This window comes from Pygocentrus nattereri, chromosome 25, assembly GCF_015220715.1.
Source record: "Pygocentrus nattereri isolate fPygNat1 chromosome 25, fPygNat1.pri, whole genome shotgun sequence".
NCBI classification, from domain to species: domain Eukaryota; kingdom Metazoa; phylum Chordata; class Actinopteri; order Characiformes; family Serrasalmidae; genus Pygocentrus; species Pygocentrus nattereri.
Window position 1 is genome coordinate 10,046,136 of NC_051235.1, and position 21,606 is coordinate 10,067,741.

Below are 21,606 nucleotides of genomic sequence, written 5' to 3' on the forward strand. Positions count from 1 at the left end.
ATGCACCCTCTGGTGGTCCTTTGGTCTGTACTGGGGAAAGCAAGTGGTCCATGGTGGGCTGTTGATGGCACTTTATTATAAAATAAATAATATAAGAATACAAGAATAAGATTTTTTTTTTAATCAAATGTTGTAAAAAAATTAATACAAGCCACACAGCAATAGCACATAGAACACCTCTGGATTTGGATTGAATTGCATTGGACATTTTACCTGTCCACTTGTGCGCAACTAAACTGCATTGCAGAAACATTGAACTTAATTTATCACATTTCTGTTTGTTTTTTTTTGTATAAAACCATCTTATATTAGCCTAATCTGTTACATATTCTATGTAAACTGAGACATATGTCATATATTGTGAGGTAGGCACCCAAACATTTCTGTGTTGAAAATTGCCCCTGATGTAGATGTATGTGTTAAGTTATATTCATGTAGAAAACCAAGAAAACCTAATGTAATTGGGGATGTAATACTATATGTGTGAAGCACATGGCTTGGTTTTAAACTTAAAAAAAAAGTTCCATGTTTGCACACTCCACGACCTTATCTGGACTAAGCAGTTAACGACAATGATGATGATGATGATGTATGTACCCTCGCCCACATATATGGTAGTTTTATGGAAGCCTTTCACCACAGCTCACTGTCATTAATTATCTATATTGTAATATACGCAGTTTCCCATGGCAGAGAGCACTGGGCTTAATTAGCTAGTGATAATCCCAAGATGCACTTATAATAATTCACCCAGTAAAGCCATCTTCTTCACTGTTTAATCTTTAATGATCATGTTTTAAATAACATCTAAGCACCAGCGTGCAGCTCCAAGGACAGAAGGACAGGCAGACAAACAGGCAAGTTTCCGAAACAGCAAATTGGCACTCATTCAGTTCTTTGAAGACTTTGGCCGTTTTCACTTTCTTAGTTATTTTCCCTTGTCATATTAAGAATGAATCATCATGTCACACATTTTAATGACAAAGTTCTTGATTTTTGTGATCTTTAATTGAAGGGTAGTGACTTCCTGCCTCGAAAATGTTTTATTTAATTTTGCGCCACAGACAAAAACCTTTTCAAACCGTAATATTATGTTTCACTTTCCCCTTTCACCACCCAAAACTGTCCTGGAGTGAAAATGCTCAGCTAGCTCAGAGACACTCCATAATACCATCAGAAATACGTCCATGAGAAATGAAGTCCACTCATGATGTTTGTGTGGCTATTTATTTTTACATGACCACTTTCCAACCTCTCTTTTTACACCTCAGGCTGTATTTGTCACTGTACTTTTAAGACTAATACATATAAATGATCTCTGTTCTGATTGGCTGCTTTGAATTGCGCCTTACCCAAAAAGCAGTCCAAGCTGAAACATTTACTATAAGTAAATAAGCATGTCAACTACTATATGTAGGTGAATATATGTAAAGGTATTTGTTTTCTTGGCACCACAGAAACATCCAAAAGCAGGCTGTTTTTGTTGTATCCAGAAGCAGGCTGTTTTTGTTGTATCCAGAAGCAGGCTGTTTTTGTTGTATCCAGAAGCAGGCTGTTTTTGTTGTATCCAAAGCAGGCTGTTTTTGCAGCTTAGTTTGCATGTATGGATTGTATGGGCTGGAGAGCGAATGCTGCATTTTCAAATTTTAACAACATTTACATACTACATCAAACTTTTTTATTTAAAAAAACAGAAATGCTTCCCTCTAATGGCCATCATTTTGTAGTAGGCACCAAAAATATGCACCTTCTATAATGCACTAGCCCTATTAGGTGTGTATCTCATAAGTCTGCGTGTTGTATTTCCTGGGAAGAAAGGTATTAACTTGTCTTCATTAAATTGTATTCAGTGACTCCACTGTAATTGTACTATAATATCACCCAAAAGTCCTGACAGCTAGCCAAGCCTGTTTTTAATTAGCTGAAGGCTGTTTTTTCTCTTTATCCTCTCACAGCACATGCTGTGTTGTCTGGCCTCTCAAAACAGTCCTTCATACATGGTGTCTAATATGAGAACGTGCGAGGGCTGACTCCTCTTCATGTCAATTAAGAATCCCTCAGTGGGGTCTCCCTTGCCCCTCCTCCACCTGACAGTCCCACATACACCTCCGTTCCAGAGGGAGCTCCTTTACGCCTAATTTCATTAACTTCCTCCAGCTGCTGTGTGAGATTTATTACACTCCTTTGGGGAAAAAAGAGTTACAGGGTGCAAGGAGAACAGAAGAAGAGGCCAACCAAAGATCTCACATCTCTCTGTCTTTCTCTCTTTCTCTTTCTCTCTCTCTCTCTCTCTCTCTCTCATAAAGACGCTCCATTAATTCATACATCTCTGCCCATACTCATAGTAGACCTACCTTTCTCCCCGCCCCTGTACCAGCCCTATTTTCTTTCCAATTAAGCTCATAATTGCCAAAGATAATAATGAGTTAATTATTTGTCTCCATGCTAATAAAAGCACAGCTGTTGCCAAGCAAAGACACGCCAAAGCTGCTATGGCTGCTGTTGCAACACAGTCACCACGGAAACGGAGCTAGCGCCGTCAAGCTGAGGATTCGGTGACCTTGACAACATCCGGAGACCTACAGATGCATGTGAGACTAGGCAAGAGAGAAAGGAAAGAGAGATGGTCTCCATTTACAAATTTGAAAGGAAAACTGCACAAAGAAAAACAAAGGAGTTTATTTTAATTGAGTAGAGCAAAGAAGAGACAATGAGAAACAGCCATTTAGGTCTCTAATTGACCCTATACGTGCTTTGCCCACAAATGCATCACTTTGTAGCTGCAGTTGCTGGGTTTGATAAGCTTTACAGAATGTTATCAAAAATCCCAGACAGGTAGCATGCAAAATGTTAAAACCACCAAATATGGCACAAACGTTCATCATCTTCATCATCTTGTACTTTTTGGACCAATCAAATGAATGGATTTCAGTTTTCATATGGCAATCATCCAAAGATAAATATTTTCCCCTAGGAATGAATGAAATGAATGGGGAAGTGTTCAAGTAACTACCACCAACAGGCTAGCAACAACTTAGCGTCTATCTTGGATGCCATTGCAGTGGCCTACTCCCACATTAACAACCACTTGGGATACCACAGCACTGGCTATAGAACACTTTAGCACCCACAAGGGATATCATAGCAATGGCCTAGCAAAGAAAAAACTTGGAGTACCATAGCAACAGCCTAGCAACACCTTAGCAATCAAATGGGATATCACAGCAGTAGCCTAGCAACTTAGCAACAACCTAAAACCGATTCAGACAAACATCTTCAACTGCATGGCCACTTCAAGCATTCTAACGGACTTTGTCAAGCTAACTAAAAGTTAATGGTTTCAGCTGTACCAATATGGCTAAGCAATTCATAGGTCAACCGACAGCCTGGACCCAGAGCCCAACAGCATACTGACAGTTGTCTTTAAAAAACAAAATAAAACAAAACAACCAAATGAGTAATCTAAATAAAATTAATGCTCTAAACAACCCAACCATCATAAACAGATGCAGTCTTAAACACAAAGGTTCCTAAATGGTTCCTGGCTTGGATGGGCAGTTTTAGGAAAAACCTTTAATTAGTAATGAACCTTTTCTTATGGGGAAAGTCTTTAAACTTTAAAGAAGTTTTTTTTACACTCACATCATATTCCAAGGAATGGTTCTTTAAAGAGCTATCTATTAAAAGATTCATGGAAACAAAGTGGTTCTCTTATGCACTTTCTCCAAATAACCTTTTGCTCACCTATTTTGAAGAGTGTATTGCATACCGATGCAGGGGAGTGTGGCAGATCAACTGCTGTTGTAAATGACTGTCTATGGAAGGAAAGTGAATGACATGATGAGATAAAGGGGACTATGTTTACTGGAGCACTGGGATGTTAAAAGCTTCTGAAATATTTGTGAAATCGCATGTAAGCAATGTACACACTCTACATAGTCAACTCAAAGAATAGCAGACAGCCAACTGCTAAAAAACCAGCCAACATAAGAGAAATGACCTATTAAAATCACCTAAGGTATTGACCTCAGCCTTAAACTTTTAGTTGTCAGTTGGTTTAATTTGCAGTAGATCAAAAAGAGCATGTTTGAGGTAGAGTATGACGTGTCATCATGGTATAAATCTTCCAAAATTCCAAAACCTTTTGCAAGTTGTAAGAATTCCATGATATTGTTGCCTTGTGATTTAATATACCATTATATGTCAGTTTATTGTTGCACACCTAACGGTGACTCTTTTTACTCTATTTTGCCTGTAATTCCTTGCACTGCTGTTGAAAGTGATAGGCTGCAGGTGTGCACCTAAACTCACTGCTCCAGGCTATAAAATGCCCGATTGGGCCAATGAAAACAGATATTTGATAACTTTAACTGCTGCTGAGAAGCACAGTAGGATGCCTAGCCGTCGTGTGTTCAGAAGTAGAGAGAGAGAAGCACAACCTGAAGCGATGCTGGGTTGAATTTGCTCTTCAGTCAGTCTCTCTAGGACAGAGGGAGAAAGAAAAAAAAGCTAGAGGGATATCTGCACGGCTTCTTATTGTAAATTGTCAACATATTGAAGTTGAAACCAGGTAGGAGAAAAAAAGGAAAGCACTCTGTGGAGACATTAGAGACATTGATCGTGGATCAGTAAAGCACAGGAGAAAATTGATTTGAATGCAGAGCCCCGAAGTGACTTTCTAGTGTTTGAAATGCAGATATTTTGATGATTTTTCAAGTTTTTGCTAAAAACTCAAAATATATATGTATAAAAAAACTAAATATATATGTATTTGGCAAAAATAAGTGAAATACACCCCTAACCAAACCAATTTTTGTCCAGCTCTGAAGGCTGCTCAGTGGAGTTTTTTGTGTTAAACAGAACTACAGAAATTATTCCCAGGATCATGCATTTCATAGAATTAAATCAAGCTGTATCAGTCTGTATTGATTCTAATTGTTTACTGTTTTGGAAGCATAAAAAAAGACAAATGCAAAAACCTAGGACATAATTAAATGATAAATATTACTGTTGTTGGACAAATTAACTTTATTTTTGTAGTGTAAAAGACACTATAACTATATTAATAAATAAAGCTGAGTTGAGTTCAATAAAATAGGGCCAAGGCTTTTTTCAAAATTCACACAATGCTCTCATACAGTCCAGGAGTGTCAATGAGATTAAGCAAATAATTCAACTCTGCCCTGCTCTTAAAGAGGGGAAATAGCCTTTATGAGGCAATCACACGAGGGAAGGTCAGGGGGCATGAAGAGTTGAGAGTTTATATCTCGTAAGGCACTGACAGTCAATGGCACACCAAGCTTACACTTCCAGCAGTGGAGGAGGAGGTGTGTGTGTCCTGCAGCCCTATAAATCAGGTGCACCTAATTCACTGTCTTTGTGAGTGTCTGTGAACTAAAAGATTGTGTTCTGATATTCGATCTCTCATCCCTCCGCTCCCTCTATTTCTTGCTCTCTCGCTCTCTCTCCAGAGCCTATAACTCACAGGCTTGCTGTAAAACCGGGATTCAGCAATCAATAGGACTCTTCATTCCACTCTGCTTCTCTAGACCTCAGCCCTCGGCCACTGAATCTCCCTCCCTCTCTCTCTCATACTTTCACAGAGGGATTCACAGGTGAATGAGGTGAATGTGTACCAAAAAAGTGTTACCAATCGCCCTTTCCTTGACATGAGCACCTGCATTTGCATGTACAGAAGCCCTCTTCAGTCCACTTTTCAGCCTTTCAGGCCTTTTCACTTTACTTTCACTTTAACCACCACAGTTCAATATGTGGACATCAAGCTGCAAGCTCTATTTTCCAGAACGTGACTTGAATCTACCATCCTCAGAGTGATGTCTTGAGATATACTGGGTATGCAACACACATGGGCTAACATATGGCATTGCTATGATGAAACTATGAGAGTTTATCTGTTAATTAACAGAGTATGCTTGTAAAAATGCAAACCCCATAATTACTATTTTTATTCAGGCCACTTGTAATGTTGCTAGCTAATTCAGGATGCTTGGATGCTTTAGTTCCAGTAGTTGGTCAGTTTAGGCTACAAGCTCCATACTTGGCTATATATTAGTGAAATCAACAGGTAGTGTAGGCTGGATTATGTATGAGATTGACTTTTTCTGTAATCATTGAGGACTGAAAAAGAAAAAAAAGAAAAGAACAGAGTGGGGTCAGCAGTTTATAGAAGAATAAAGTGAGAAGAAAGGAACAAATAAAAGAAAAAGCTACAGAACAATTATGGATGAGAAAAGGAGCACTGAATTGATGGTGTAATACACATTTGCAGATTTCCCTGTGATATGGGTGACTTTTATGCTTGATGAGCTTCACTGAGTAATGCCCTAGCCACTGAATAATAGGGGTTTAAAAGTTAAATTGCATGTAATAAATTAATTCATGCTAACTTTTTATTTAATTCATTTGTAGCCATTTAAGCGAAGCACCATTACCACTGGCTACCACTCAATATGTATATGGGTCATTCCATGGAAATGGTACATTTTGAGTCCTCATCTCCTCTTTAGGTGTATTTTATCTACTGGGTCACAAAAATCTATATTTTAACAGCTTTACACATACATTGAAATATCTCCTTTAATACAGTGTATTTTTTTAATTTGATCTTTTTATGAGAACTTTGTTTATTTATTTATTTTTGCTGACACCACCTATTTTGTCATGTCCCTCATGGCCTTCAACAAAAGTATACCAAATACAACTATAAAAAAGTCCATATATTTTGATGTCAACCTAAACAACTGTCTGTGTTTAATTGTTTGTGATATTATTTTTCAAAATTAATTGATAATTATTTATTAAAATCACATTATTTAGTTCTGTACCTAAGTAACCCCTCAACCCCGTAACACAAATGAATCTCCCCCACAAAAACAATGGTATGATCCATATGATCCATATACATCAAGAAGTGACATCACTCAAGTCTTTTGGACAACAGGACAGCAAAGACAGGCAAGTGGCTTCCTTCTTTTATTTAATTTTGGTAATTTATCTTGTGATATTGTGGTCGCCAAACTCAGTGACTCAACACCGTCACATGAAAAAAAGATAGAAAACTATTACTTATAAAAAAAGTTTTTTTTATTTCAAAACTATATGCTAATTCTGAATCTCATGCATGCCATGTGCTCTCTCTCTGGTATACAGTATGTAGAGCAGCGGCCATTTTGTGCAAAAATCACAACCCCGTCACACTCAACCCCGTTACATGTTTGACTGTGAGGTTTACATATCAATGATACATTTAAGCAAAAAATTTGAAAATGTCAAAGTCCAATTTGAACCATTCTAGTGGAATGACCCATTTACAGTATAAATGGACAGGACAATGTAGCCAAACTTTCATTACATCCTGATACAGTCCAAACTTTCTATCTATCTCCCTGCTTGTCTCTCCCACTCTATATCTGTAAAAAGACACTCACCCCACAATGACTAGATGAATAGAAAGCCACTGTGGCTGTGGATGTCAGAAGATAGATCATTCTCGTATTGTAATTGCTTTATCCTGGCCAGCAAACCTCACAGCACATAACGGCAGGCCCAGCTCACTCTGCACAATGCCCAGACCAATACTTCTCCAGAACGCAGAGAGCAACACAATCAAGAGATTGATGCACGCTCAGGCGGTGACTTGTGTGAGATTTGCGACGGTGCTTTAAGAGGAGAAACTACCACTATCTAGCGCATCCCTTACAGGCCCCGTGGGCCACATCCCGAGAACACATAAAATACATCTTCCTGTCCATGGTCTTCGGGAGCACTGATGCAGTTTGGTTTCCCAGCAGCCCTCATGAGGTGGGGGGGTGGACATTCAGTGAGTCAGTTAGGGCTTTGAGTCGCTTTACAACATCGAGGTCAGCACTCCCTGAAGACCCTGACACACTGGTCACATTAGGTCTTTACCAACTGATTTAAGATTTGATCAGTCAAAGCCAGTTTTTGCTGAAGCTGAGGAGTAAAAACTCGCTTAGAGTTGCTCGTAAAACAGATCTGTTTATGTATAAACAAGTATATAAATCCTGCATTATTTGCCCCAACCCAGCAGAAATAAAAGCAAGCGGTGAAATGTGATGCCAGGTTCAAATTTATGTTGAAAAGGTAAACAAATAAATAAGCTGCCTGTTGTTATTCTTTGCCCTGGGCATAATTCCTAATCAAATTATAGTGCTTGGGCAAACCCAAAGCCCTTCTCAGTTCTTCACTGTCAGAGCCTAACAGCTAAAAGTGTTTGAAATATGAGGAATGTGATGAGGTAGGAGTAGGTGTATCATATACACCATCGAGATCCTGCCAGGTAACATGGCAGATGTTGCCCATATGTAAATGCACCATAAGCACCGATGGTCAACAGATGGCACTGTTCCACAGAGAAAAGCAAGCCTCAGTGTTCACAGCAGGACTGCTGCTGCTTTACGGATCATAGTTTTGCTTAGATGTATTTGATAATTGATGCATGCTTGTTTCAGGCGCACTCACACTGGGATTATTCATGCACAGTTACGTAAATCTTCTTGCAAATTGCTAGCGTGTTGCTTAAAAACCTGTTATGGCAAAAATCAGCACACTGTCTAGATTATCTTGGCTCTCCTCTGTGGTCTATTGTTAATCACTGCATGCATATGGAACTAGCTATATTCTATATATATAGCTATATATAGCTATATAAAACTTCTGAAATTACTCTGTTGAGTTTATAGCTTAACAGTGAGTTATATATGTGCAAGAACACACACTTTAATACTGTTATGATTTCTACTGCAACTACCCATAACATTTAGTTTAGAAAGACATCACATGGGTATCTCAAATCAAAGGTGCTTTTTGGATACAAAGATGATTTCTTCCTAAAACATTGAAACTTCCAATTTCATTGTTATTGTCATTAGTCTCTACAAATGAAATATGAATAATGTGAGTACACATATCTTCCTCTCACAGAGGAAGCCAATAATGCTGTTTATCTTGTAACCATGGAGCATGTTGAGGCCTGGTATATATTAGATGACAAACAGTCAATGTGCTGGGCGCAGGAGAAATGGGCACCTGCCCAACTTTGACAAAGGCCAAATAGTTATCTCCAGAGGACTGGGTCAAGGCATCTCCAAAATTGCAAACTTATGGGGTACTCCTGGTCATCAGTGGTGAGTACCTGCCTGGTCAGAGTAAGGAACAAACGACAAACTACTAACGGGGTGCTGTACACCCAAGACTCATCAATGTGCAAGGGCAACGATGGCTATCCCGTCTGGTCCGAATGGCAGAGGGGCTAGTGTGGGACAAGGTACAGAAGGTGTTAATGATGGTTACAGAAGGAGTATGTTACAACACACAGTGCATTACAGCATACTCCATATGGGGGTGTGCAGCTGCAGACCAGTCAAAGTGCTCAAGCAAACCCCTATCCACTGTCAAAAGCCCCTATAATGGATAAGTGAGTCTTGGAATTGGACCTTGGAGCAATGGAAGAAGGTTGATTTGATGAGTCCTGTTTTCTTTTACATCACATCAATGGCTGGGTATAGGTGTTTTCCTGTCGAAGTGATGGCACTAGAGTGCACTGTTGGAAGAAGACAAACCAATGGAGGGAGTGTAATGGAAATGCTGTGTCTGGGCATTCATGTGGACATTAATTTAACACATGCCACCTTCCTAAATATTCTTGAGGCCCAGGTACACCCCTTCGTGACAATGGCACTCTCAGATGGCAGTGGTCTATTTGAGCAAGATAACGCACCCTGCCATACTGCATTCATCGTTCAGGATTGGAGAACACGACAAAGAGTCCTGTCCTCCAAATTCCCCAGATCTTAGTCCAATTGAGCATCTGTGGGATGTCTTGGAACAAGTTTGATCTGTGGAAGTTTGCAACTTACAGGAATTAAAGGATCTGCTGCTAATGTCTTGGTGCCAGATACCACAGGGAACCTTCAAAGGTCCAGGAGCCAGTGGGTCAGAGCTGTTTAGGTAGATGGTCAGTTATATAGTCATATCAAAACACTGAAACAAGAAGCAAGACAGGAGTTTATTCCTGTCTCTCCAAGATGAAAGTTTAGACTATTGTTTTTATGATGGTGACAGATATGTACATATATACACCACAGAGTCTGCTCTACAATTATTGGATGATAATATAGAAAACACCTCATCCTCACTACTATGTAAGGTGGTGGATCTATGATGTTTTGGGGCTGTTTGTTCTCCAAAGGCTCTGAGAACCATGTTAGGGTATAGAGCATCATAGACTTAGACATAGAAATTGTGAATGAAAATCTAGCTGCCCTTTCCCAAAAGTTTAACCTGGGTTGTGGTTAGATTTTGCAGGACAATGATCCAAAAAATATGTATAAATGTACACAAAAATAGTTAGTGACCACAGAATCAAGCTTTTGACAGTTCCCTGACCAAAACCCCACTGAAAACATGTGAGGTGTATTGAAAAGAAGAGTTTGAAAGAGAGGACCTAGGACCCTGGGGGATGTAGAGAGTTCTGTGTGGAAGATGGTTCTCATTAAGCTTAACAGGAGAAGACTCATTGCTATTATGTTGGCAAAGGAAGGTTGTAAAAAGCCATAAATGTAGAGGCGCCAATTTGGGTCTAAGATTTTGTTTTCTTAGATGAAATTCATTTGATTTCAAAGTTAGATGTTTTTTCTTATATTTTCAGTGGGAGGTTTAATTAACCACAGACATACTTTTCTTCAGAGAAGTTGTTTTCCTCCTCCTTTTCAAGGGTACCACCATACATATAATATGATTATTTAATTTGCCTTGGCATAGTAGGTTATTCTATTATTTTCTGTTTGTTTTTTCTATAAAATCAGGATATATGCACTTACAAAGTGGCAAATATGTGCAGTGGCTTCAGAAGAACAATGTTAATGTGATGAAGTCGTTCTCACTCATGCTGGCTGTCTGGAGGCTGCTTCCCTGTGTGGCTCTTTAATGAAGCGAGTGGGATTGGAGCTGGAGAGGCGAGGCTGATATCCAACAGCCAGATGGCGTTTGCTTTATGTTAAATGAAAACATCTGGAGTTTTAGGCCCCATTCTTTCTTCCTTCTTGTAGATGCCAGAGCTGGAGGGGTACTGAATGGAACCTGACATATAACACTTCTCAGTGGAGGACATGCAAGGTGAGTTTGTCACAGAGATGGAAGGTTACAAGCTTGGAAGGTTGAATGCTGAATAAGCAATTGATTAAACTATGTGTGCGTCAGTGTGTGATTATGAGGGCCATGCACCTTAAATATCTCCTGCTATTGAACTCTGCTCATTACATTAGGCTGGAAATGTAGCAGAACAGAAGAAGTGATTACTGCAGGCTAATGTTTGAAGGCCATTTTACACCCAGACTTGCACACAGCTTATTGCTAAGCCACAGGCTGCAAGTTACATGCAGTTTATGACTCAAACATACAAACAAATAAAGTTGAGGACATTTATAATCTAACAATGGCTACATGCCTAGAGCTGGACAATATGCCACTTTCATATATTATTGCAATATAGCCTATGTAAAATTTATATTGCAGAAGGCTGCAGTATAAAAATAAGCTCACTGATGTCCCAAATTAATTTATGTAGGTGTATTGATGAAACAAAGTAAATGTGTAATCCAACAATGGCGCTTTTTAAATGGGGAGCAATATAAACAGCCGATCATAACAAAGGTCAATACAAATATAAAAGTCTGAAAGGTAAAGTCTTTTAATGGATAAAGAGAGGCTGGGGAAATTGTTATGTAAAAGCAAACAGGAGATTCCTTGTTGGATATTAAGCCCTGTACTATATTTTCCTTTCAATGGAGAATCTCAGTTCAGAATGCCATATAGTCCAGGACAAGGTGTAATCACTGTCCTGGGGAACCCTATAAGTGGACCTCAGGGCAAAAGGGAAAAGTAATATAGGCCCTTTAAATTCTACTGGCCTTTCTACTATCAGTCTGGCATTATTAGTATAGGGGTCTGTTGAAATGAGCATTATTTCCATCTAACATGGCCTGGCTAAAAATATAATGGATGGACACTGTACTCCTTGACTGTTGCTCAGATAGTTTACATCCAGTGGGATAAAATCATATTCCAACCCGTTCGATTCCACAGCCAAAACACACTCGATCTAGATGCCAGTGAGGAACTCGTGATGGCTAGAGGGAAAAGCTGTAGAGGCCTGAGTGGATGTATAAAGTGAGAGTACTTATTTGCAGCGTATATTGACTCACCTGAGGCTGGATGTGTGTGAGAGTGTGTGGTGTGTGATTCAGTGGCTCAGGTCTAGAGAAGCAGAGCAGAATGAAGAATCCTATTGATTGCTGAATCCCGATTTTACAGCAAGGCCGTGAGTTATAGGCTGTGATGAGAGCGAAGTAGAGAGAGAAAGAGGTGGAGGGGGTGAGTCTAAGACTTGTCAGCAATTCACCTCCACCACCAAGTTCTGCCTCACAAAATGCATACACACATTGTCTGTACACACACACAAATAATGCAGCTTGTGCAGCATAACACATATTCTTAATCATAAATCATACATTGCATTTTTTGCCAAAGTAAAAAAAAAAAAAAAACACAAAAGTAATAAAAAATGCAGTTAGCGTCCAGAGAGTGTGCTGTTATAAATTTGGAAAACCCCAGCTGCAGCACTCAGAGCAGTTCTACTGGCATCAGAAATGCCTCAAGCCTCTCCGAAATGAGAGATTGATGCCCGCACCAGTGGAAAGACAGCTACAGGCTGGCTGTGTGTCTGCCTAAGCTAGTTTGCGAGCCTCTGCAGGCTAACTGATTTGTGTGTCCCATCAGGGAATTAACAGAGCCACTATTGGCTTTACGGTCTCCAGGCAGTGATCAGCATTGGAGCCCAAACACAATTATCTTAATTAGACCTGAAATGAAGGCTTGCCTTTTGGTCAGCACTTGCCCAAGTCAGCCAATTAAAATGGAGAGCCTGTGTGCACTGGAGCCGGTTATGTGTATGTGTGCGTGTGTATGTGTGGAAGGAGGGGTGCCTTTATAAGGAGAAACGAGTGCAGATCTTTGTTTATTCATGAACGTCATTGTGTTCTTTTTATCTTGTTGTTCTCCTCTCCTATGCCTAGATTTCACATCTTTCATCCAAAAACAATAAAACACACACACACACACGCACACACATTCTTCTGGTTTTTGCTCTCATCAGGAGGGAGGTTGACATGGTTCTCATGGTTACTGGCTGCAGCGCAACATGACGGTCAACACGCCTCCCCCCCACCCCTTCTTTCTCTGCAGAAAACGAGTAATGAGCAGGTAAACACAGCTAACGCTCTGTTTTCCTGTTTTGTTCGGTCAGTTTCACACACTGCTGGTGAGGGAAACACTGCAGATTTGCAAGAAGCCTTCCATACAACCTAAGGCAAGACATTTTGTACTTCAACAATATGTACAAATCCATTCCATTAGGTACACTTAGCATTTAGCTACATTCATTTACCATTTTATCAGATACACCTAACATATACAGTTGTATGCACAAGTTTAAACACTTGTTTTCAAATGTTTTCTGATAAATTAACACATCTCTTAAATATGGCATTTTTCTGCAAATGAATTTAACATATTGGGAAAAAACCAAACAGGAAAAGTTCTTTAACTTTTGCATTGGAAATGCTTTAATATTTTCCCAATCTGTTAAATTTAGCCAATAAACAGTAAGCTGCAGAAGTGTGTTCTCTGTGTAGAGGAAGTGTTTTAAACTTATTTTCACTTGGAAAAATCAAGCAGACACAATTTGACCGGGGTGCCCAAACTCTTGCATACAGCTGTAGGTGCACTTTAAAGGCTTAAAGCTGCAGACTGGAGCCATCTGTTGTAACGCTCTATCAGACACACAGAGCAGTTTCTGACCACAATTGCAATGGGCAGTGAACAATGCCAAGGCATTAAATTATTTTTAAGTAGCAGTGAATAATGGCTTTTTAAGAGGTTACACAGACCAACAGGCCTCAATCATCTCAGTGTCACTGCTCTGAATGAGCAATAGAATGTGCTGAGAATAGGTCCACTGTCAAAAAAGTATCTGGTCAGCAGGGTCTTACAGTGATCCCTTTCCACTGATGATCAGAGGGGGCTCATAAAGTCAGCAGCTGTAAACCAACAAAGTGCACAATATATCATCACTACATAATAACATGGCTAATGAGGGCAGATACAAGGTAAAAGTACCTTGTAAATGGCAAGGTCTGGTGTTTATTCCCCCTGGCAGTATGTTACAGTTACAAATCCGAACCCAGAACAGTCCATACCTTGAACAGTAAGCACAAACAGCAGTAGCAAGGAGTCTCCGGTTCTGGTTTACCTTTTACTTGCCCTTTAGTATTATGTGAAAGCAATAGACAGCAATTCAGGCTAGCCCATTAGCCACACTGTTATGAGTGCATTTGACCAATCAACGGTCTGCACTATTTGTAGCTCCACCCATACATTCCGGCTCAGCACATTTGGCAAGAAGAGTTATCAAATTTAGCACAGGTACTCCTGTACAGTTTATTTCGCAGTGGAAATAACAAATGCATGATTTTTTATTGTACCTCACTGCACCACATCACCCAGTGAAAAAACATCATTAGTGTTTATTTATTTCATTTTAATAGTTAATAAAACCTGATCTTAGTTTACTTCTTCTGATTCCTGCTTTGACTGAGAAAAAAAATCATGCATTCATTCACTCACACATTCATTCTGTAGCCTAAACGATACAGAATAAACATTACTGGATAATTAATTAAGAAGGTGTAAAGAACAATTAATAAATGTGTATTTTATTATTATTAATAATAGTATCTCTTCAATTAACATTGCAGGTACTGAATAAAAAAGAGAAAAATCCAAAACAGGAGACAAACAGAACCTTAATCTTTAGTGTCAGAGTTGTGAAAGTGCCAGGGATAAATCTGTGCTATATATTATTATTATCGTCATCATTATCCTCATCCATTTTGATCACTTTTATCATCAATGTTCATGAAACAACTTGTCACTGACTTGGAAAATGCAAACATTGGTTCTTTATGAATGTGGCTAGATTGTCTTCATCTTATTACCGTTTCAATATATATTTTTTTATATATACACAATGTTACAAGAAACAAAAAGACAAAGAAAAGTGTCAACAAAACAAATGAAAAGAATCTGATCTGTGAACTCTTAAATCCAACAGCCTTTTGCTGTATGTTTCTGCCAGCAATTGAGAACATGTGACTTATCTGGAACAGCAGTGACTCTGAGAAGTCAGGCTCCAGTAGAAAATACCCAAGACAGATCCGGCAAAGGTGAAGAGTTTAATGGAGTCATTTGAGGAATCAAATGTCAGTTTTATGATCAGAAGATTGACGCAACCCTGTTTCCCACCCCACTTCCCTAATTTACATAGTTTTGCATATCATCTGTTCTTTTATGACTTAATCAGCTCTTTTGGCACCATTGATAAGAGTAACAAATACTGGATCATGATCAATGTTGTTATATAAAATGATGTAGTTCTGGATGGGACTTCAACCTCTTTCATAACCAGGGAATTATCGCCTTTTGTTTTAAAGAAGAAAAGTACTGCCTTTCATCACATAATTTCTGTCCTGCTGCTCTGTACATATTGGACTGTTTAAAAAATATGCAAAAAAAAAAAAAGTAACAATCACAAAATGCCAGCTTTGGTTTTGCCTCTTTGAACTGACAGCAGAGATGCAGTTGCCACAATAATGCCATTTAGGTCTATGGCTGACAGACATAAAGCCTCAAAGTTTTAATGAGGCTCTTTGTGGTGCTTTTGGATGCTGATTCAAGAGCAGCTTTGCATTTCTCCTGTAAATGGTAAAGATGAGGATGTTGATGGAATAAGCTGGATCCTACATCAGCACGAAAGCTCCACCTAGGTTTCCTTAACATCAGGCCAACTGCTTACCAAAATTAATGTTTGCATGTCCAAAATAAGATAAGGCTTTTTCAGTATTCTTATGTGGACTGGACTAGACATTAGAGAGAAGCTGCTACTGAACTGCAGGCCCACAGCCTGAACCTTGCCACTTCATGTCATGAGGTAAAAATATACCCAGATCCATAAAATCAGCTTCTATTCCACACCAAAGATGAGGCCTAGAACCAAAGAGATGGCATGGCAGTAAGTTTTAAACAGGAAATGAGTGCATATCTGATGCAGCGCCACTCCAAACAGATAAGTAGCGCTTTGTCATGGGACAGCAGGGAGGCACTAAAGAGGAGGTTAACAGGTTTTAATATGTAGTGAAAAGAGAGAGAGAAAAAAAAAACTAATCTGATGCAATTATTCCAAGTTATGGGTTTGGTTTGATGATAAGCACTTTTTGTCAGTTGTGAAATGTCTGTAAATATATATATAGATATTTATATTATAAATTGAATACATATCTAGTTGCTATGCACACTCAGAAATGACACCGTCATCATGGGTAAGATAGTCCTAAAAACACAAATATACTCTTTCCCCTTTGCCCAACCATGTTTTAAGACTTTGACAGAAACATTAAAAATACTTTTGTCTTTTTTTTCCTTTCAAATTAAAGGTAGGATATTATGTAAAGAACTCATTCTACACCTCTCATTAGTGGAATGAAATGTGACTAAGTATGTCTTTCCAAGCAAATTCTTTTGTTACAAAAATATACTTCTTTCTTTTAAAATAATATACAGATTTTTTTTTCTTATGATGAAATTTTTCACTATCAAGCTAAACAGCAAAGCTGTTTTTTTTTTAATAGAAAGTATCGATATTTCATGAGAGAGAGAGCAAGAGATAGCTAAGGAGCGAGACAGAGGGAGAGAGAGAGAGAGAGAGAGAGAGAGAGAGAGAGAGAGCAGAGACACTAGATCGTCATGAGGTGTTTTGTTTCCTCTCTGGTGTCTTCTGCTTGGTCGTTCATTCAGGAAGAGGATTTGCTCCCAGGCCTCTGCACCTTTTGCATAATCGAGTTTTGTTCTATAGTCCTCTTAAAAGTTGAGAGATACCCACTGTTCATTCACCGAAACTAACAAAAAAAAAAACTACAACAACCAAAAACTGGTGCTCTCTCAAAGAAAACATCACAATGCCACAAATCCCATAACCTTAAAAAGAAAAACAAACAAACAAAAAAAAGAAAGTCTGTTTCAAACTACATTTGCAAACTACGTCTCAAGAGAAAAATACAACACATCAGTCTTTATACCTTACAGAGCTCTCTTCAGTTATTTCATATTTCATAAGGAAAAAATAAAAAAGAAATCAAATTAGATATAAAAATTTGGATGATAAAAACAAGTAAAAGAACACAAAAATAGACCGTAACTGAAAAAAATACCAATGCTACAAAGAAATCTCAAATATATGTACAAGACCCTGTATTCCTAGCAAGTGTCAGAGTGAGTGTGACGTGTGTTTGTGTGTTTGCATGTGTGTGTGGATGTGAAAAGTGTGCAGGTCTGAAACGCAATGGGTACTCAGGCTTTTGCACCCACTCCTCTTAATGAAAATGTGTTCTGATTCAGGGTTTCTGGATGAGTTCTTAACTCCACAGTTTTTTGAATCCCTGTGATTTGGGGTGCAAATTCGACAGCAGCAGTCGCCGTTTGTTTTGTCTCTTCTTTAATGTCTGTTCTTCCCATTCTCTTCCATCGTCAGGGCCTCAGCAAATGGCAATTAAAAACCAGTCCCTTCCCCTCATCGGAAGATGGCGTCACCAGATGACACTGGAGATGCTGGTCTCCCGGGGCAACAGCGGCAGCATGGCGTTGTTTGCGTGTTGTTCCTCCAGCTGCTGTTGCTGCTGCTCGGCCCGCTGACCTTTGCCCTGTGGCCGCTGGCCATTCAAGAGAGTCATAGGGATGTTGCAGTAGGTGTGCTGATTGCCCAGAGAGGTCAGGGGCGGAAGGGTTCCGGATGACGGGACGTCGTACTCATAGCTGCGGTAGTAGTGTTTCTGTCTAAGTGAGGTGTGGTAGCTGTTGTGGAAGGTGGAGCGCAGCTCAGGATGCGCTGTGGCCATGGCCGTGGAGGTTGCCGCTGCCATGGAGATGGCCGAGACGGTCTGCAGCTCACCAAATGGGCCCTGCTCACTCACGTCCAGCACCTGCTCATGGGACAGCACGCGCTCGGGCCGCTTGAAGGGCATCTCGTACTGCAGCCGCTTCCAGAACTTGGAGTCGAGCTTGCTGCTCTTGGGCCCGGGCCACTTGATGACGGTCAGCAGCTTGATGGTGTGCTTCAGTGCTTCCACCTCCTGGTAGTTCATGATGCCGCGCAGCTCAGCGCACTCAATCAAGATCACCTTGATCTCACCGCTCACCAGCATGTTGCGCAGGCGCGTCTCCAGTTCGAAGATACTCCAGCCCCGACGCACAACGTAGTTGGGTGTCATGACGATGATAAGCCGCTTGCTCTGGTCCACGCAGCGGGCCACATCTTCTATGTACGCTGAGAGAGAGAGAGGAGCGTGGAAAGAAAGACAGAAGGAGAGACACAGAGAAAAAAAAAAGGAAAAACGATGGAAGAGAGAGAGAAGAGCATGAAGGAAGGAAAGAGAAGGAGGAACAGAAAAAAGTAATGTAAGATTGGAGAGAGAAGAGAGAAAAGGAGAAGGAGAAGAAGAAATGGGGCGAGAAAGAAAAGGGATAAGTAGAGAAAAAGAGGGAGGAACAGAGAAATAAATAGAGAAAGAGGGAGAAGAGCATGAAGAGTGAAGGAGGGAAAGAAAAAAGATACGAAAAGGGATACGAAAAAGATAGAACAGAAAGAAGAGAGAAAGGAGAGGGAAAGAGGGCAAAACGAAGAAAGGAAATTGAGAAAGATATCAAATTGAATTTCTCAATTCACAAAACTATTATGAGTGTATATATTTACATAACATTTTCATACATTAATTACATAAATAAGCTAAGAATGTGATATAAATACATAATTAAATATACAAATTTAGTTACATGCTGAGAATTTATTGTGGTAACACTTTATTTGAAGGCTACCTACATAAGGGCTTCATAACACATTCATAAGCACTGAATAATGTGTTTATGAAGCACTACTTGAACATTTATTAAGTGCTTATGTCGGTTCTCGCAACCTGACATGTTTTATGAAATAAATGACATTGTACTGACATAATATGAATAAACGTTGAACATATTTACAGCACTAAACATATTTAAAACACTATACATAATTGCATCAATCATCTTATCTATGCCATGGAGGGAAGAGGGGGTGGTTTCCAGGCATATCTCACCTGATATTAATACAATGCCGTCTTAAGAATGCTGACATATAGTTATGTATAGTGTTTTAAATATGTTTATAAATATATAAACGCATTATTCAGTGCTTATGAATGCGTCATGAAGCCCTTATGTAGGTAGCCTTCAAATAAAGTGTTACGGAAAACTGAAAAGCATCCAGAATAGACTACCACACTGTGTCGGGCACATTTTAAGCATTTGAAAGAATTCAAATGTGTTAATCTGAGACGTAGTTTCAACAGAAAAAAAAAAAACAGGAAAAGTGAAACTGGAAAACAAACAGAATGGGGGAGAACACAGGACACAAAACATAACATCAAACGAAAACAGAAGGGCTGGCAATCTCTAAAACCCTTCTTTAACACACTCTACTGTTTTGCGCTGATTAAACTGCTCAACAAAAGCTACCAGCTTGAGCCAGCTGAAGCACATCCAAAGACACAATTTTTGCCTTAATCAGTAGCGACAACAGCACTTTTAAATGCAAAACAAATGCCGCACCTCACTATCCACCTTTAAAAGGGTGAATATGACTACAAAGCATTATCATTTGCTTCCCTTTGGGTGTCCTTCTGCTATATTGCCTGCATTTCTAAAAAAAATAACTTTAGATCACTTGTGAATGGCCTGATACTGAAAAACAAAACTGTCCCTTTTTAAAATAACTACCCTATACTTAACGTTCCTTACTGTCTCAGTTATATTGATAATTCGGCAATCAAAAGCTCAGAGAGCAACATAACACATTAAAGCATAAACTACACCAAAGGTAACACTGACAGAGGGCCAGATGTACTCTGCCTTTTGCAACAAGTTTCAAGGGCACATAGCACTCTTACTGCCTGAAAAGGCTACCACATAGGAAAACTATTGTAGAAGCCTATACTCTGGCATATACTACACAGTCAAAAGTATGTGGACACACAAACATCACATCCATATGTGTTTAAACACAAATTCCAAAACATAGAATCCCCCTCCCCTGATGCTTTGACAGCCTCTAGTCATCTGGGAAGGGTTTTCAGTAGATTTCAGTAAATGTCTGCATCTATTCAGCTGCAAGAGTGGCCACTGATGTTCACCAATTCATCACAAAGGTTTGAAGGGTATTTGATGGGGTTGAGGTCAGGGCTCTGTGCAGGCCAGTCAAACTCAGCAGGGCGTTCCTGAAACTGTTGATTCAGATAAAATCTTCTAACATATAATTACACGCTGTAGCATTAACATGTCCTGGCACTGGAATTAAGTCACCCAGCCCAAACAATGAAAAACAGACTCAGACTATGATTCCCAGTCCACCAAACTTTATAACTGGCGTAATGCATTTGGGCAGAAAGTATTCTCTTCTAAAGGCAAGACTCCGACAAAGCTTTCAAACTGCAGCTCATGCTAACGCTTTCAGAGGCAGTCTAGAACTCTGTAGTGACAGTGCAACTGAGGACAGATGATTTTCAATGCTACACACTTCAGCATTTGGCAGTTGTGTTCATTGAGCATGTGTGGATAGCCTTCATAGCAGTTGGTGTTTCTAGGCATTTCCACTTTAGTTGACCAAGGCAGCTACAGCCAAATATCCAAACCCTCTCATTAGAAGGGGTGTCCACATACTTTTGAAGGTACATGATTGTCTACCTCAAATGCATATATTTAATGTAAAATATGAGAGGATCACGCAAAAATTGGGTGGAAATCCTGGACGTGTAGTTGATTACATATTCTGTTGTACTTAGTACTTTTTTGGCAGGCAGTGTTTTTCTTAAAATCAAGTAGGGGTTAGTGGTTGGTGAAGTCTCAAAGGTGTGATATTGGAGACTTTTTTTAACAACTAAAAGTGATAATGGTGATAATGGAATATATTCCAACAGAATAACACCATTTCATTAAAATAACACTATTCAAATGGGAACTATAGGAATTGAAGGAATGTATTGTGAAATGTGCTGTGTCATACATTCTGTATTGTGTGTGAATGTGCTGAAGTTGTATTCTAGGCTGCCTATTTGTGTTTACCTCTACATGGACATGTTTGTCATACCTGTTACTTGTATAAACTGGATCTAAGCTTGGCATCAGTCCAGCTATAAAACTGTTTCAGTCCACGGGCTGTCTGCGTGTCTGGTACCTGCACGCGCAATGAATAAACTTCACTTCTCCAGACAACAGGTTGGTTCCCCTGGTACAGTGAGAGTTTGGATTCTTCAGAGTCTATTGACCGTTATGACACTGACTTTCTGTATTACTGTTTCCCAAATTCAGATTTTCAAGAGTAGGTAGAATTACACCTCTGTGAAATACGTTGCTACAAAGGAACTA

The 21,606-nt window shown here is 39.4% G+C and overlaps 1 protein-coding gene across 4 annotated transcripts in view; it reads right to left on the bottom strand.

The window, feature by feature from the left end:
- Positions 1-16,575: 16,575 nt before the first annotated feature.
- The window catches only part of il1rapl1b (interleukin 1 receptor accessory protein-like 1b), a 432,112-nt gene continuing 427,081 nt past the window's right edge, over positions 16,576-21,606 (bottom strand). For 2 of the 4 annotated variants that reach the window (XM_017722075.2, XM_017722074.2), the window contains exon 12: positions 16,576-18,475. In XM_017722075.2, coding sequence (XP_017577564.1) covers positions 17,739-18,475 — 737 coding nt within the window. In that variant the 3' untranslated portion in view covers positions 16,576-17,738. The remainder of the gene's footprint in view (positions 18,476-21,606) is intronic. The other 2 variants (XM_017722078.2, XM_017722076.2) reach the window with 1 other exon arrangement.